The sequence below is a fragment of the Chelonia mydas genome, chromosome 12 (assembly GCF_015237465.2).
Source record: "Chelonia mydas isolate rCheMyd1 chromosome 12, rCheMyd1.pri.v2, whole genome shotgun sequence".
NCBI classification, from domain to species: Eukaryota; Metazoa; Chordata; order Testudines; family Cheloniidae; genus Chelonia; species Chelonia mydas.
This window is the reverse complement of record NC_051252.2, coordinates 4,725,556-4,742,209: the sequence shown is the minus strand read 5'-3', so window position 1 is coordinate 4,742,209 and position 16,654 is coordinate 4,725,556. Positions and strand designations below refer to the sequence as shown.

Genomic DNA, 16,654 nt, shown 5'->3' with positions numbered 1-16,654 from the left:
GACAGCCCCACTGACCTGTGGTATTGTGCAAAGCAGGAGGGCCTGGGGCCCCGGCCCACCCTCTGCCAGCACTGCCCGAGGGGGGCGCTATGCTGCAGCCGGGCACAGAAGTCACTGCCTTGCAGCTGCTGCAGATAACCAGGGTCCAGCCCAAGGAGGCCGGAGTAATCCAGATGGAAATAAGAAAACAGGCTGTGGGTTTCTCCGTACAAGTGTTTATTGTCCAAATGCTGGGGGGTGGAAGGGGTCTGTTCTCAGCCCCCTCCAGCCCCAGGGCAGGGGACAGTGCAGGTCCAGTGCTGAGACAATCAGGCAGGTTAATCCCTTAGTATTATTACAGGCCCATATAGAGGGCTGGGGGAGGGCCTGGTGCCACGGCGTACCTTTCTCAGTAGAAGCACCAGGCTGGAGAGGTACAGTGCAGGGGCTCCCGCTAGCAGGGTGAGGGGCCAGGGAAGCAGGCTGGCCGGTTAGTAAGTGCAGCATTAGGGCTAAGGGGTGCAGTGGATGCCTGGGGCGGGATAGACAGTAGGATGGGGCGAGACAGTGCTGAGCTGCGACCAGGGACGACTCGGCTCCCCTCCCCTCGCGCACCATGGGGCGTTGGCAGCCTGGCCAGGATTCCTGGTGTGCAGGCATCAGCCCCGAGTGACAGCGGAGCCTCCAGCGGGCGCCCTCCCGTGCCTAGCATCATCTCCCATCAGCCAGGCGCCAGCACCCCAGCTCGGGGAGGCTCGCAGAGGGGACTGGAAGTGACTCCGTTTCTCCTTGTGCTCAGTGAGTCGTTCAGCCATGTGGCCCCAGCAGCTTTAACGCCTTAGCTGCTGGAAGGCAGATTTCCCCCCAAACGCCCTATTGTCCATAAAGAACAGTGGGGCTGCTGGCCCCCAGCCCAGGCTGTCACATCGCCCAGAGAGGGGCAGGGGGAGCACAGGGCCGCACAGAATCGTACCTTCTCCATCTCGGAGTCTTTCCCTGGGGTGCACCCAAGTGCACCGTATCGTACCAGTGCAGCAGTTAAGGACTCCTGCGGGAGGGTGGCGCCAGCTCCGAGGGGCCCAGCGGGTTGCCAAAGGTTCTGTCAAAGCCCAGGAGCAGCCTGCCCTGGGGAGCGGGGAGACAAAGGCCATCCCCCACGGCGCATTAACAGCAGCAGCACAAGTGCAGAGAGGGGCAAGAAGGCACTTGGGTCAGCCCCGCTCAGTCAGGGCAGCAAGCGGGAGAGCAAGGCCCCCGCTGGAAGGGGCCAGGGCTCCGCGGCTCCCCCTGGGCGGAACCAGGACGAGGGGGAAAGGAGATCATGGCCCAGGTAGGAGCCCGTCTCCTTGCCCACCAGCCCTTCCCCCACTCGCTCCCTGCCCAGCGGGAGGGGCTGCAGCAGGTGCCTGAGCCCATGCCCCAGTGCGGAGCCGGGTTTTCCCTTCCCCCCCCTTACAGCGCAGACTCTGGCCCAGACTAGCCGCTAGCAGGGCTGGGAGCTGGGGCTGGCTCGGGGGCGAGAGCCATGGCCGGGGCGGCTGCCCTCACTGTTCCATGGGGCTGAAGTCATAGCAGAAGTTTAAATTGCTGGGGGGCTTGGGGACGGGGGGAGGGGCGTCGGGGATGGGAATGTTCTCCAGGTCCAGGAGGCGCAGCTTGAGCTCCATGGAGAGCAGGATGTCGAGCTCGCTCTGGGTTCGCTCGCTCGTCATCTCCCGGCCCAGCAGCACGTTCAGGCCGTCCGTCCACAGGCAGAACTGAGGGGCAACCAAACGCTGGCCTCAGCCTCTGGGTAGTCGGCCCCTGCCCGCCTCCAGCACCCGCTCGAGCCTCCCGCCCACCGCAATCCACCCAGCGCCACAGGAGTGCCCCCTCGGCCACGCGCCTCAAACAGGCCAGAGGCCGGCAGCAGGCCGGGGTGGAATTCACAGGGGCAGGATGCAGCCTGTGACCAGGGGAAGGCTCCGGCAGCTGGGTTTTTACCGGTTCCAAAATGGCTTTGGACAGCCAGAACTGAACCCCACAGCTCAGTCCCCGGCCCCAGCGTCCCCAAGGCCTTGGCTATAGGCAAAGTCGCACTGTTTCAACATCAGTCCTGCATGGAGGGCAGCCAGCTGTATGTAGGGTCTTCTCCAGGCAGGGACAGTGCTAACGCCTGTCCCCCATTGCGCCCCCCTCGCTGCATTCCTGTCTCTCCACCCAGTCCACCGTGCACCCTCCCTCCCTTCAGAGGCATCTGGCATCTCACATGCCTCATTCTAGCTCCACGCCCATCCACTGCCACACCTCTTCCTCCATCCCTTCCTGATCCAGGCCCAGGCCCACCTCCTCTCAGCCTGTGCCATGTTCCCATCCCAATCTGATCTCAGCCAGGTGCATCCCCCCAGATCGATCCTACAACACCCCCAAGGGCCCTCACCTCTGTCCTGGGCTGAGGGAAATGGTAACTTCCCATTCATCCAGCCTTGGTCTGTGAGCCCCTGAGGACACCTGGGCAGTGAACTGCAGAACCCGCCTTCCGCAAGGCACAGCCACGCTGACGTACAAAGGCACAACTGCCCGCAGCCCCGGCCAACAACTGGCAGTGGGGTGGAACGCCAGCACCGTGGGATTGCCCAGAGCGGCGTGGGCACTGCTGGCTCACTCGGAGAATTACAGCTCAGAACGCCGTGTCCGGGTAACAAGCTCTGGGCCACGTGCCCGCCTTGCTCCCTGCTGTCTGTCCGCACAGACCCCAGCAGCCCTGCCATGCACTCTCCGTTCACAGAGCCTGAAGGGCTTTGCCAAGGGGGAGCCGCTTCCCGCTTTCACAGATGGGGAAACAGACAAAGGGGCAGAGACTCTGCCAAGGTCACCCACCGAGCCCATGGCAGAATCTGAGCTAGAACCTGGTCCAACGGGCCCCCTGAACCCGGGAGCCAAGTCCCAGCCAGAGGCTCACCTCGTAGCGCGTGGGAGCGATGAAGTTCAGGTAGTACTCCTCCACGTCGTAGCTAATGGAGAAGGCCAGGTCCAGGACATCCTGTGGGGAAACAGCAGGTGCATCTCACTCTCCTGGCTGCCAGTCCTGGGTGCAGCCGCACAAGGACAGGAAGTGCTGTGCAGAGCACGGGGCCCAGGCAGGCAGCGGACAGGGCTGTACCCTGCGGTGACATGTCGCAGGGCTGGGCTGCACCGCGAGTGGCCAGGTAACATGTGAGTGCAGAGCCCCGGCCTCGTCAGGACGGCGCCGTGCAGCAAGCTGGGGCGCCATGCAGCAAGCTGGGGCGCCGTCGATTTGGCTGCCCGGTAACTCCTGTGTGGACAAGCCCGGGCAGCGATGTCAGCGACCCCCGATCTCCAGGCGGGGAAAACACGGGCCAAGGAGCTGGTGAACTCGCAGGGCCAAGGGGGAGCGCCCAGCTCAGTGCCTCCTTGCTGGGCTCTCATTCTCTGTCCCATTCAGGTTCCACGGTGGGCCCTGCGCTGCCGGCCAGCACGAGGGGTGTTAGACGCTCACGGTGGCCTACGCAGGGCGGCTGCTGGCCCTTCACAGCTGCCCTTGCAGCATGCGCCGGCCCAGATCTCTGCGCTCGCTTTGCCTTCCCTGGACCAGCGCAGTGTGGATAACAAGGAGAGGGAGGCACGCTATCGGGCAGGCAGGCAGGCAGCCCCACCCCCGGGACCCAGCTGACAGACCCATGCCTGTACAGAGCCCGGGGTGGGGGGGAGTTAGTGGCCAGGCAGGGAGCAGCTGCTGACCTTGTTATGCTTCCCGGAGCCCTTCTCCTTCATGTGCGGGCACTCCCTGCTAACCAGCAGCTCCTTGATGTCGGCCACGGGAACTGGGGGGACAGAGGCGCTCAGCAGAGCCCAGCATGCTCCCCCCGCCCACCAGCCCTGCCCCAGGTGGCTCAGCCCAAGCCCCGGCAGACGCACCCCCCGAGGGAGCCCAGCACAGGTCTCTTGGCAAGACAAGCACAGGAGGAAAGGCAGCCCCCTTGGGTGCTGGGCAGGGCAGGTACGGGCCAGCAACCCGGGGTTATTCAGCAGCCTGGGCACCACCAGGCAGGCTCAGAGCCAAGGCCCATCTACTCAGAGCCCCATCTCCCTCAGTAGCCAAGGCCAGTTGCTTCAGAGGGCAGTGCCCAAACCCCAGGAGCAGGTGGGGATGCGCTGCCCCCGCTGTCTAAGAGAGACCAGTTGAAGCCCGAAAGCAGGACAGTTAATATCCTGTCTAGGCCGAGTGTTGGCACGAACGATGCCAGCTCTGGCCGCTCCATAGTCACTCTCTCTGGGAATCTTGCTAAATTCTTGGCCTCAGCAGTTTTCTGTGGCCATGAGTTCCACCGGCTAACCACCCCCTGTGGGAAGAGCATCGGTCTGGAATTCCCCACCGTTCAGCCACCAAGCGTCCCTTGATCTGTGTTAGAGAGAGAACAGAAGCACCCGATTGCCGCTGCCCCATTTGTTACTCGGCACCCCGCGATCACATCCCCTGTGAGGGACGATCCCCCTCTTGGCTGTCACGTACTCTTCTCCGGCAGGCTCTCGATGGGGGGGCTCTGCACCCCCGGCTCCACGTCTCCGTAATGCAGCACCTTGTGGTTGGGGGACAGGCGGCAGAACCAGAGCTTATCTGGGACGGGAAGGGAGCGGCAGTCAGGGCCCTCAGCTCACCCAGGGACGCACGTCTCCTCCTCCCCGCAGGGAGGTCTCTGTCCGAACCACGTGCTCCTCCGCACCTGTCGGCTTCCCCCAGCCCTTAGTTTAATAACCCCTCTACGACCTTTTTACTTTACATGGCTGCAAGCTGGTTCTGTTTTGGTTTAGGTGGAGCCCATCCTTCATATACAGGCTCCCCCTTCCCCAAAAGGTTCCCCGGTTCCTAATAAACCCAAACCCCGCCTCCAAACTCCATGGTCTCACCCACGCATTGAGACCCTGCAGCTCTGCCTGTCTAACCGGCCCTGCACGTGCAACTGGGACCATTTCAGAGATTGTTGCCATGGAGACCCTGGACTGTAATCTCTCACCTAGCAACCCAAATTTGACCTCCGGGACCTCTCTCCTACCTTTCCCTGTGTCACTGGTACTGACACATACCATGACCACCGGCTCCTCCCCAGCACTGCATGCAAGTCTGGCTAGATCCAGGATTCTCAAACGTTTTTTGCTGGGACCCCCGCCCCCCCCTTTGAAAATATTTCAGGCTGTGATGACCTCCCCCAAAAAGTGACGCGCCCCCTATACCATGCCACCCTTACTTCTGCACTGCTGCAGGGTATCCTCAGGTCGAGAGGACACCATGACATCATCGGGAGGGAGGGTCCCGACTCTGGGATCGTTTCCCACACACCTGCCTGGAGTTCTCCTACCCCGAAACTTGCATCCTCCTCAACAGCTCAGGGGCTGCCAGACTGGGGGTGGGACCATTCCATGGGGTCCCCTCATGAACCTCTCGGTCTCCCTTAGCTCCTGCGGTTCAGCCCCTCTGGTCTCCGGAGTTCAGCCAACGTACGTCAGTGCCCACTCTCTGCCCCCCGCAGGCGTGCCCACCTCGGGCGCCCCATCCCCCTCGTGCCAGGGCACGGCACTGCCCTGACCCCAGGCCCCCTCACCCTGTCTGCGGCGGCTGCTGATCTTGCGGAAGAGGGTCCCCTCGCAGAGGCGCAGGAGCCGCTGCTGGCGGATCAGCTCCAGGAGCTCGGGCTTGAGCCTCTCTCGCAGTTCCCTGGGGAGCGGGCGAGATGGGACATGGGCAGGTACCCCCCGAATGCAGCGCTGAGCCCCAGCAGGCTGGCAGGGCTCCCCCCCCAGCTCTCGGCGCAGGGACCCCACCCACTCCCTGCAGCGCTCGAAGCAGGGACTGCAGACCCCCACCCCTAATGCTCAGATCAGGGACCCCAGACCCCAACTCGCAGAGTGGGGGGCTCCCCCTGCAGCCCCTGACACAGAGCCAGGGGTCCCTTTCCCTGTGCCCCAGCCCCCCTCCCACTCACAGCACAGGCACGGCCAGCGTCTCCTCCTGGTGCATCCTCTCCGTCTGCCGCAGTCTCAGGATCTCGCTGTAGTTAAGCGCGTTCACTCTGGTCTTGAACAGCTCCAGGGAGGTGGGTTTGAGGGACAGGGTCCGGGTGATCTGCTCCCGGACCACCTGCAGCACCTGCAGGCACAAGGCATTGTCATGGGACCCCGCTCCACAGCCTTTCTCGCAGGGCACATGGCACCGTCATGCCAGCACGGGACCCCGCTCCACAGCCCCCCACGCCCCTTGCAGGGCACATGGCACCGTCACACCAGCACGGGACCCCGCTCCACAGCCCCCCACATCCCTTGCAGGGCACACGGCACCATCATGGGACCCTGCTCCACAGCCCCCCTCGTCCCTTACAAGGCACATGGCACCATCATGCCAGCATGGGACCCCGCTCCACACCCCCCCACATCCCTTGCAGGGCACACGGCACCATCATGGGACCCTGCTCCACAGCCCCCCTCACCCCTTACAGGGCACATGGCACCATCATGCCAGCACGGGACCCTGCTCCACACCCCCCCCCACATCCCCTGCAGGGCACACGGCACCGTCATGCCAGCAAGGGACCCCGCTCCACACACCCCCACATCCCCTGCAGGGCACATGGCACCGTCACGCCAGCACGGAACCCCGCTCCACAGCCCCCCACACCCGCTGCGGGGCACACGGCACCATCACGCCAGCACGGGACCCCGCTCCACACCCCCCCACATCCCCTGCAGGGCACACGGCACCGTCACGCCAGCATGGGACCCCGCTCCACAGCCCCCCACACCCACTGCGGGGCACACGGCACCATCACGCCAGCACGGGACCCCGCTCCACAGCCCCCCACACCCGCTGCGGGACACACGGCACCATCACGCCAGCACGGGACCCCGCTCCACAGCGCCCTGCACCACCTGCGGGGCATCAGCACAGGATCCCGCTCCACAGTGCAGATCTGTCCAGATCCCATCTGCCCTGTGAGACCCTGGAGACCCCGCTACATGGCAGCATTCTGGGTGTCCTCCGGTGGGGCTCACCTTGTCGAAGTCCTCCTGCGTGGCGCGCATCTCCTTCCAGGTCTTGTTCTGCAGCTGGATGCAGATACAGAAGAGCTCCTCGAAGAAGTGGTCCTGACCGAAGAACATGAGGTAGAAGGCCTGGGCCGTCTCCGAGCCTGAGGCAAGAAGGACAAAATGGGACCAGGTTTCCCTGCTTTTTTGGAAACCCTGACAACCAGGAGGTCCCGGAAATGGGGGCCATGATGCCCGCAGGGTATGGCTGCGCCCATCCCCCCCACCAGGAGCCAGGACACCCACAAGGTTTTGACTGCACCCACCCCCTAACCCAGCCAGGATCCGTGATGCCCACTGGTTTCGGCTGCGCCCACCCCCTAACCCAGCCAGGAGTCGTGGGGCTCTGGATGGGCTACGTTAGCAGACACAAGGGGCCGCGCACTCACATGGTTCCCCGACATGTAGGATCTCGCAGAGGGCCAGGGTCAGCTGGATGCTGCTCCGGGCAAACGGGCACTCGTGTTTATCATCACGGCTGCTGTTCTCAAGGACAAACTGAGAGACACAGGCCCCGTCACAGCTCCCTGAGTGCACACGCCCCCGGGCAGGCAGAGCCGCCAAAGAGCTCTCCCAGGCGGGGGCGGCACGGCGGGCTAGCGAGGGCAGGGACGGGTATGGTCAGTGTACCCCCTCCAAGCCCAAAGGCTCCCACCAGCTGCACAATGGTCAGGAAGCTCGGGGTCCGGGGTTCCCCAGCAAAGGGATCCCGGCCCCCCAGGGCGGGCGGGTTAGAATTCAGTGGCAGCGAGAAATCTACGAGGAAGCGTCATGCCCCGAAGCAGCCAGGCTCCCTCGGAACTGAAAGGAGACGCTGCCGGAGACGCCCGGAGAAGAGACAGGCAGACCAGTGCAAGGGCATAACGTCTTTACTGGCATCTCGGCCAGCTCCAGAACCAGGGCACTACGGTACCATCCATCCTACGCCACAGTCCCCAGCGACGGGACTGTGCTGAGCCCTGCCCTGCTCAGCGCTTCGGGGGGGGGTGGCATGCTGCTACCAGAACCTGAGCTGCACATATTTGTAGGTTTTTCATAGACGCACAGAAAGGATCCTTGTTCTCATCCAGTCTGACCCCTGGTGCAGCACAAACCAGAGAACCCAGAGCTTTGCTTCAGGGAATTTGCCTGCGTTTCCCGCCCTGCGTCCTGCTGGGTCCCGGCTCCTGAGCTCTCTCACTCCCCATGTGCGAAGAGGATATTTGCGTTATTCTATCTCAGCCAAACCAGAGATGGTTTTTAGCAGCACTGAAAGCACTTCTGGTTCCCCAAGGGCCACGGGAAATTTCAGCTGCCCAGCCTGCCTGCTTCAGCATGAGAGCGGGCCAAAACCACCGCCAATATCTGCACCCAGAGCGTAGTTACGGCTTTCCTTGCCCGTCAGAACAGCCTGGCTCAACACTCCCAAACCCATCAGCCTCAGCCAGAGGCAAAGAGCAGTGAGCACGTTGGCTGAACAGCTGAGGAGGTTACGAAGAACTGACAAACTGGCCTTAGGATGGGAAGGCCCAGGCAGACCTACCGCTAGGGGCTCTCCAGCTACGAGAAATAAAGGGTCGTCTACACTGGAAAGTTAATTCAGATTAAGGTAGGTCCACACGTAGACAAACCCGGCGAGAGGGGAGAAACCTCCCAGGGCTGTGCATGGGGTACAGCTCACGAGCCGGGAACATACACTCACTCTGCTATAGGCACTCGGGCAGCATCTGGAGAAGTAGACCATGTTGTCCAGGGCCAGCAGTCCCGGGGGCGCGTGCTGCAGGTCCTCGGCAGGGTTACTGTAGTTCTGGGAGGACACAAGAGGACGCAGGTTTTGTGACTGACCGTAATGGCAGAGCCCCCAGTGCAAGGAGAGGGCTGCCGTTTAGGATGCCGATACGAACAGTTGGTACACATCGGTCACTGTCCCATTGGCTCACTACGGCTCCAGAGACCTCGCTGTGCTAACGCCAGGATTACCAGCGGGTTGGGGAACAAGGGGCTGAGATGAGGCCGGGCGGCCCAGTGAGAACCGAATGAGATTTCCGCATCTCTTCGTGGGGATGCACAGCCTGGGCCAGGACGCAGGCTCCCCAAGCCAGCGGCGCGTACTGAAGGCCCCTAACGGGGCATGCTGAGCTCAGACGGGATTGACCGGATACATGCAGCGCACAGAAGCAAGGCTATCGGACACGGGAAAGAGCTGCCATTTGTACGTTCTCCTGGCTGTGCTGGTAGCAGCCTGCCTGGGGTCCCGGGCTGGCCCCAGAACCCCAGTCCTCCAGCCACCTCTTGGCTGACGTAGAGGATCCTGCAGTCTCACATGGTGCAAGGCCAAGGTCCAGGTAGGGGTTCTCCCCTGGCCGGGGGGCTCTCCAGTGACTGGGGTCTGACCCAGGGCCAGCAGTGGGGACAGAGCCAGGAACAGAGCTGGGAGAGCACTGCTGAAGTGTCCCATGGAAGGGGCAGGGAGGCAGACGGGACAAAGTAGGACGTAGCCCTGGGGAGCAGGGACAGCTGAGTCTGGAGAGGACAGTCATGCCACTGCCTGGTCCAGGCCCAAAGCCCACGCTCGAGGGGTGGGCACTGAGCTGCCCTCTAGAGGGGATGGGTCAGACCCTGTAACCAAGGGCAAGGGCCCTGGGAGGACACACTGCTGCAGGTCTCTCTAGGTTCCTTCTCACCCAGAGCAGGAGTTTTTAAACCCCTCCCTTTCCCAGCATGCACTGCTTCCTGCCCACAGCCCCCACCCGCACAACGCCTCTCCCCGAAGGGCCAAAACAGGGTGGGAGGGGGCAAGGCCTTCCCTTAAGGGGCCAGCACACCCTGGTGCAAACCGTGCGTCCGCAATCCCAAACCCGAACTGACCGACGCCGACAGAAGCCAACTGCTGGTCGCAGCTCTCTTGCGAAGGCAAGAGACGCGGGGGAGCGGGGGCTGCCGGGGGAGAAACAGCGCGTGCCACGCTTCCGCACGGCTCCTGCCTTCGCAGGCCAGCTCTTAGCTCCTGACCGCCGAGGTGGAAATGACCCCTGCAGCTCTCCAGGCAGAGCGAGCGAGGGGAGGGCGGTTCGGAGCGGGCCGGGGCTGCTGGCCATGGGAAGGTCTGGGCGGCGACTCACCTGGAAGCCCAGCTTGCGGAACTCCTTGACACACACAGAGCGCCGGCGCTCCGTGCTGAAGGTGCCGGCAGAAGGCTCGTTCTCCGACTCGAAGGCGCTGTGACGCAGGGACTGGAGACGCTCCCGTTGTTCCTGCGGAGAGAGCAGGGCCTGGCTGATGCCTCGATCCAACCCTAGCAAGGCCAAGGCAGGGCTGCCGCCCCGAGCTCCGTCCCACAGGCAAAGCTCAGACCCTGCTGGGAAAGGAATGGGCCCCACCAGGCCACCCCATCTAGCGCCCCCCAGGACCACAGTCCCCCCAGCGAGCAAACAAAAACTCCAGAGCTTTGCGGGGTCCCAACACAGGAGAGTGGGGGGAGGCCCAGCTGAACAAACCCATGGACGGGAGAGGGACCAGGCCGCCTGGCTCAGAGGTATAAGAACACAAGAACGGCCACACTGGGTCAGACCAATGGTCCATCTAGCCCAGTATCCTGTCTTCCGACAGCGGCCAGTGCCAGGTGCTTCCAAGGGAACGAACAGAACAGGTAATGATCAAGTGACATCTCGTCATCCAGTCCCAGCATCTGGCAGTCAGTCTTAGGGACACCCCACTCATCCTTAGCTAGTTCTTCTATGAACCCAGTTATACTTTTGGACTTTACAACATCCCCTGGCAAGGAGTTCCACAGGTTGACTGCGCGTTGTGTGAAGTAGTACTTCCTTTTGTTTGTTTTAAACCTGCTGCCTGTTAATTTCATTGGGTGACCCCTGGTTCTTGTGTGAAGGGGTAAATGACACATCCCTATTCACTGTCTCCACACCAGTCAGGATTTTAGAGACCTCCATCCTATCCCCCCCGAGTCGTCTCTTTTCTAAACCGAACAGTCCCAGCCACATTCCTCTCTCCTCGTACGGAAGCTGTTCCATCCCCCACATCATTTCTGTTGCTCTTCTCTGTTCCTTTCCAGCTGTAATGATCTTTTCTGAGATGGGTTTCCCAACCCTGGCAGCTGAACCCTTGGAAAGGCCAGTTCCAGCTGTGGGTGCTGAGCGCTCAGAAACGCACCCTACGCGACCTGGGCACGCCTGACACAGCACAGCCGTGCCTCCCTCCACCAGCAGGGGGCGGTAGCTCCATCCCCGCCAGCCAACTCTCAGCAGGACTGGAAGCAAAGAGGAGTGGTGCAATGGCAGAGAGGCCAGCGCCATCTGGGGGCTCAGCTCTCTGGGGAGTGGGGAAGGAGGGGGGAGAAGTGGCAGGGGCATGAAAGGTGGGAGGGGGACACTTTGCGGAGGAGTCCCGGGGAGGAGAGCGCCCACCCGACAGGCCCACAGGGGGAGAAGGGGGAGAAGAGCCCGTCAGACCTGCGAATAAGGGTCCATGGGGGTCCGCATCTTCTGCTCCAGCAGGTTGAGGGTGATGGACTGCAGCACGTAGAGATAATGGGCCATCTCATCCCCCATCGGCTCCGAGGCGTGGATAATGTTCTACAGGAGCCCCAAACAAAGGCCGTCACTGACCCCAGCCTGGACCCCAGCTTTCCGTGACCCGCTCCCAGGGCAAGAGCTGCGGGGCGCAGGGGTCCTGGGGCCAGCACTAGACAGAGGCGACTGCAGGCCCCCAGCTGCCAGGGCGGGGAGAGGGAGGGCACAGCAGCACTGGCAGGAGGCTGGCACAAAGCGGGGGGAAGGGTGACAGAAACGCTACGGGGGGGACTCTGGGCGCACAGACACCGGGCCCAGGGGCCGGCAGCCAGGGGGCAGGGAGGATGCACAGACCGTAGGGGAGGGGCGCGAGGCCAGGAGCTCTCTGCATTCCCACCTTGTGAATGAACTGCCGGATGTTCCTCTGGCCCAGATAGTCCATTATGTCCTAGGAAGGGAGAGAGCCGGTGAGACACGCTCCTCCCAGCCCAGCCCCGCCCGCTCTGCCGCCATCCGCTGGGCCCATGCGGTTTCCTCCAGCAGCCGCTCTCCCCACCAATCCAGAGGGCCAAGCACTGGGCGCGGCCAGCTGACCTTCCCCGGCCGCCCCAGGTGGGGTTGGGTGGGGGAAACAGGCAGGCTCTGAGAGTTACCCAGGCATGCAGGAAATGAAAGGATCTAGAGCCCAGGCACCTCCTGCTCGCGGGGAAGAGTCCAGCCCAGATCAGCACCCGGCGCAGCAGGGAGCCGAGGGGTGGGCACAGGGCACGCAGCCCAGGCCGGACCCTGCGGGTGTGGCCTGTGTGGGGCTCTGCGTGGGGCACAGAGGGCGATAAAGCAGCTGGCTGGTTAGGCCCTGCCGCGTTCTCAGCGCCGCGCAGGGCAATGGAAGGGTGGCGGTGGGACAGGCGAAGTACAGGCTCACGCCCAGCTGCCCTGGTCTGTCCCCTCGGCCACACGCCTCTCCTCAGCCGGGGGGAGCAGGGCCGCGGCGCTGGGAGCACAGCGCAGACTCAGCAGGATGCTCCAGACAAGCAGCCAGCGCCCCGGGCTGCAATCATCCGCGGAGCTCTGCCCGCCGGAGCCCTAGCGCAGACAGGCACCAGCTACTGCTGTCAGGCCCTGCGTCTTCTTGACCTGCCCGCGGGGGTCAGACAGCACGGCAATTAAAACGCTGGCCCCTCCTCTCCCCCAGGACTCCAGCGGCGCCCCCTGCAGGGAGCCGAGCCGGTGCAAGCAGCATTGGGATATTTCTAGGCAAAGCGCCTGGTGAGGCAGCTAAGGGAACCCAGCAGTGCAACACCCCTGGCTGCCCCGCTCACCGCCAGGGGGTGCCACGCGCAGCCCAGGCAGGCAGCCGGCCCGGCCCGGCTCCCCTGACCTGACCGCTGTCTTTTCCAACCCGGCCAGGCAGCCCCCGTCCTCCCCTCCCACAGCACATTTAGTGCCCCTCCACCCCCAAACAGCCCTTCTCAGAGGGCTCGCAGCCCACACTCTGGGCGGACAGACTGCATTCCCTCCTCGCCCCCGGCCCCACAGTGACCCCCAGGGGCATGGCCAGCTCAGAGGGCCGCGGGAGAGGGCCAGGGGACCTTACCCTCCTCTCTGTGTCGCTGCCATTCAGCAGCAGGGCGATGAGCAGCGCCATGGCTTTGAGCTGCAGCTGCTGGTTGGTCCTAGGAGCAAGGAGATGAATCACTAGCGTGACTAGCCCGGAGGGTGGGCCTGAGCCGCCCGCCCCCAGCTCTTCTCCCAGCCTGGCTGGCCCCACGCCACCAGGCTGCCCCCAGCTGTCAGCTCCCAGTGGGGAAGCCGGCCGGAGGCATCTGCGAGCCAGGTACAGATCAGGGGACATTCCGCTGGCGCCCGGTGCCAGGGCACAGGCGGGCATCGTAAGGGCAGCAGGCTCCCTGCAGAGAGTGGGCACAAGAGTGAAGAGACTGAAGGGCATTCAGGGGCCTGAAGAGAGAATGGGGGAGAGGAAGGCCAGGGCAGAGCCCTGCTGGGCCCATGACCCAGCCGACAGTGCAGAGAGAAGAGGGCCTGGGGCGGGCAGGGTGAGGCGAACGCCTGCATTTGCCAGGCTGTGCGTCAGAAGATGGGTGCAGAGCGCCTGCTCCATGCTGGCAGGGCTTATCAGGAGGGATTTAAACCCAGGCAGGAGGGGGAGCTCCCCCCACTCAGGCGCTAGGGCACGAACTTCCTGCCGCCCAGCAAGGCGGACAGGGGCTGTTCCAGAACTGGCGAGGGAGAGCAGGGCAAGGAGCAGTCATGTGTGCCAGGCCTGACCCCTCAGTCCGTGTCAGGGGGAGGCTGGCGGAGCTGGCCGAGCTCACCAAGGGGAAGGAGAGGTGACACCACGCACCCAGCGTTCCCAAAGTCGGATGGGGTTGGGCTGGCCGGGGCAGGAACGTACCATGGTTACGGACCGGAGAAAAGGGGAAACCAGAGGGTGTTCGCTACAGACCCGGCCGGACCAAGAGTGAGAACAAGTCTAGGACCAGCTCAGGGGCCACTGAGACCCCCAGACCCTGCTCTCCTGGGAGGCTGTAACTGCCTAGAAGCTGGGGCTCATTTCAGAGTTGGCACATGGCTCCGCCAGCTCAGATTTCCCCGCAGATCGGCCAAACCCCGATGCTGAGAGTGTTACTGGCACCAGAGCTCCAGCAGGAGAGCGCAAGCCGGGAAGCAGCAATGCTGAAGGACCTTACAATGAGAACACCCAGCAAAGGAGTGAGGGTCTGCGACGTGACGGAGCAGAGGGGAGAACAGGCCCGCCTGTCTCTAAAAGGCTACACTGCATGACAGCCAGCATGCTGGGGGTTGCCTCGGGAGCTCATTCCCAGCCAGAGCTAGATGGGAAGCCTGGAGAAGCAACAAACTTGGAGGGCAACACAGAGCGAGCCAGGCGGACGGAGCTACACGTGGCTAAGCCAGGATGTGGTGCCGGCAAACATCTGAGGGGCGAGTCCCAGTGAGGGAAAGGGGGTAGAGAGCATTGCCCAGCTGGAGCCAAGTGGGGTGGGCTGAAATCATAGTGGAAAAGGAAGGTGGAGGAGCAGGGAACTGGAGTAGGCTGCGGACTGCTCTCCCCAGGGAAGCGGGGCAGGCCGAGGAGATGCAGGCCGGCAGAGGCAGGATGGGATCACAGCTGGTGCTGTGCTCATAGGCACCGACTCCGTGGGTGCTCTGGGGCTGGAGCACCCACGGGAAAAAGAAAAAAAGGGTGATCAGCTGTTCAGCAGGCCCCACCCATCAGCTCCTCCCCCAGACCTCCCGCCCACCGCCCATCAGCTGTTTGGTGGCGGGCAGGAGGAGAAGGAGGAGGAGGAGGAGCGGGGCTGGGAAGAGGCGGAGCCTCAGGGGAGGGGGAGGGGCCTCAGGGCCAAGCAGGGCTGAAGCACCCTCGTGGAACGCTGAAAGTCGGCGCCCGGGGCTGCACTTACACCTGCAGGTGGGTGAGGAGGCGATCCAGGGTCACTTCGCGTTTGACCAGCTCAAAGAGGGGGCGGCTGCTCGGGACCATGTTCTCCAGGATGGACAGGGAGAGCTGCTGGACAGAGGCGTCCATCCCACTCGTCTTGACGTACCCCACGATCTGTAACAACAGGCGGTCAGAGACACGACTGGCTCAGCCACCCTGGCACGGCGGGTCGCCAAGGCTCCGGGGACTGACTTACTTTTCCAATGAAGGCCCGGCTCAGCGTCTCCCAGGAGACGAAATCGTGCTCCATCAGCTCCATGAAGGCCTTCAGGGTGTGGGCTAGAATCTCCCCTATACTGGAGCAACAGAACAGCAAACATGGTGAGAGAGGGCCCAGGGACCCCACAGAAACGCCGCTCGATAGACCAGGGCAGCAGGGACAAAGCCGCCCAGACACCACAGCGATGGGCACATTAGAAACACCTAGAGAGACAGAAAACAGGGAGAGGGCGAGAGAAAGAGACAGGGGATGAGCACTGGAGAGAGAACACTTGGTACAAGCAATCAGCCTCTCCCTTAGCCCAAGGAGGAGTTTGGAGACCCGGAAAGCGCCAAGAAGGACACAGGACGTTAGGGTTGCACAGTTAAGCGTACAAGCGTCAAGGAAATCCAGGGTTAACAGCCTGAATTCTGCGGCCTCGGGCACATGCTCCACGGCGCAGTCTAACTCCCCGCACATGCAGCGCTGCCAGACAACACGATACACGGTGTTCCCCTCGCCTGGGAGCCAGAAACGTGCAGGTGCCCGAAGGGAGCCCAGGGAGAACGAACACGTGCTGCAAGAAAAGCCGAGACCAAGGAAGAAGCCAAAGAGCTAGGTCAAAGCGATGACAGAGGGGGACAGACTATCCGGGGCTCTCACACTGGAGGAGGGCGAGGGATCAGCTGGGGGGTACACGTGGGAGGCAGTGACGACAGCAATGGGGTGCAGAACACCACAGGATGACCAGGAGGGTTCCTGGCAGCGAGATCCATCGGGCTGCGGAACAGTCTCCCCAGGGAGGGATGGACCATCTGGGATGGGCAAACCTACAAGGGGCAAGTCCTGCCTTGCCAGGGCCTCCGGCAGAGGCCTTTCCATTCCTGTCCTCCAGACTTCCAGAGCGGCATGGTGTGTGCAAGGCTTGCAGAGCGCGTACTGCAAGGCACCCTCCCGCCCCTGGCTGCACAGCTTCGCCAGGGAGAGGGCTGGGGAAAAGGACAAGCCAGGCACATGGGCACAGAGAGGGGAACAAAGCGGGCGCAGAACTCATCGGATGTTGGGGGGGCAAAGAGGAGCGACTCACTCACTCGTTCCCCTCTTCCACAATAAGGAAGAGCTGTTTCAGGCCGTTCCTGTTGATGAACTCCTGGGCAAAGGTGATGTCTCGGGAGAGGTTCGCCAGCTTCTTCAGGGAGTCTGCCTTCACGTCCAGGTTGTTACTCCGGATCCCGCTGTGCAGCCGCTCTGCCTCCTGATCCTGCCAGCCAGGAAGGCGTCAGACCAGCGTCATCCCACCGCATGAGACCAGGAACAGCGAGAGGGGACATCAGGGACTGGGGATCCCAACGGGATGAGGGGGAAATTGGGCCAGGACAATCCCATAGGGAGAGCCTGGGTGAAGCG

The 16,654-nt window shown here is 63.0% G+C and overlaps 1 protein-coding gene across 11 annotated transcripts in view; it reads right to left on the bottom strand.

Annotated features, from left to right (window-relative positions):
• Nucleotides 1-199: 199 nt before the first annotated feature.
• ELMO3 (engulfment and cell motility 3) overlaps nt 200-16,654 on the bottom strand; it is a 26,649-nt gene continuing 10,194 nt past the window's right edge. For 7 of the 11 annotated variants that reach the window (XM_043526114.1, XM_043526112.1, XM_043526113.1 and 4 more), the window contains 16 exons: nt 16,339-16,508; nt 15,245-15,344; nt 15,011-15,162; nt 13,162-13,240; nt 11,962-12,012; nt 11,505-11,627; nt 10,158-10,289; nt 8,738-8,842; nt 7,446-7,554; nt 7,024-7,160; nt 5,961-6,124; nt 5,580-5,692; nt 4,493-4,597; nt 3,721-3,803; nt 2,921-3,001; nt 200-1,736 (listed from right to left, as the gene is read on the bottom strand). In XM_043526114.1, coding sequence (XP_043382049.1) covers nt 1,524-1,736; nt 2,921-3,001; nt 3,721-3,803; nt 4,493-4,597; nt 5,580-5,692; nt 5,961-6,124; nt 7,024-7,160; nt 7,446-7,554; nt 8,738-8,842; nt 10,158-10,289; nt 11,505-11,627; nt 11,962-12,012; nt 13,162-13,240; nt 15,011-15,162; nt 15,245-15,344; nt 16,339-16,508 — 1,917 coding nt within the window. In that variant the 3' untranslated portion in view covers nt 200-1,523. Of the gene's footprint in view, nt 1,737-2,920; nt 3,002-3,720; nt 3,804-4,492; nt 4,598-5,579; nt 5,693-5,960; nt 6,125-7,023; nt 7,161-7,445; nt 7,555-8,737; nt 8,843-10,157; nt 10,290-11,504; nt 11,628-11,961; nt 12,013-13,161; nt 13,241-15,010; nt 15,163-15,244; nt 15,345-16,334; nt 16,509-16,654 lie in introns of those variants that run through there. The other 4 variants (XM_043526116.1, XM_043526115.1, XR_006285145.1 and 1 more) reach the window with 4 other exon arrangements.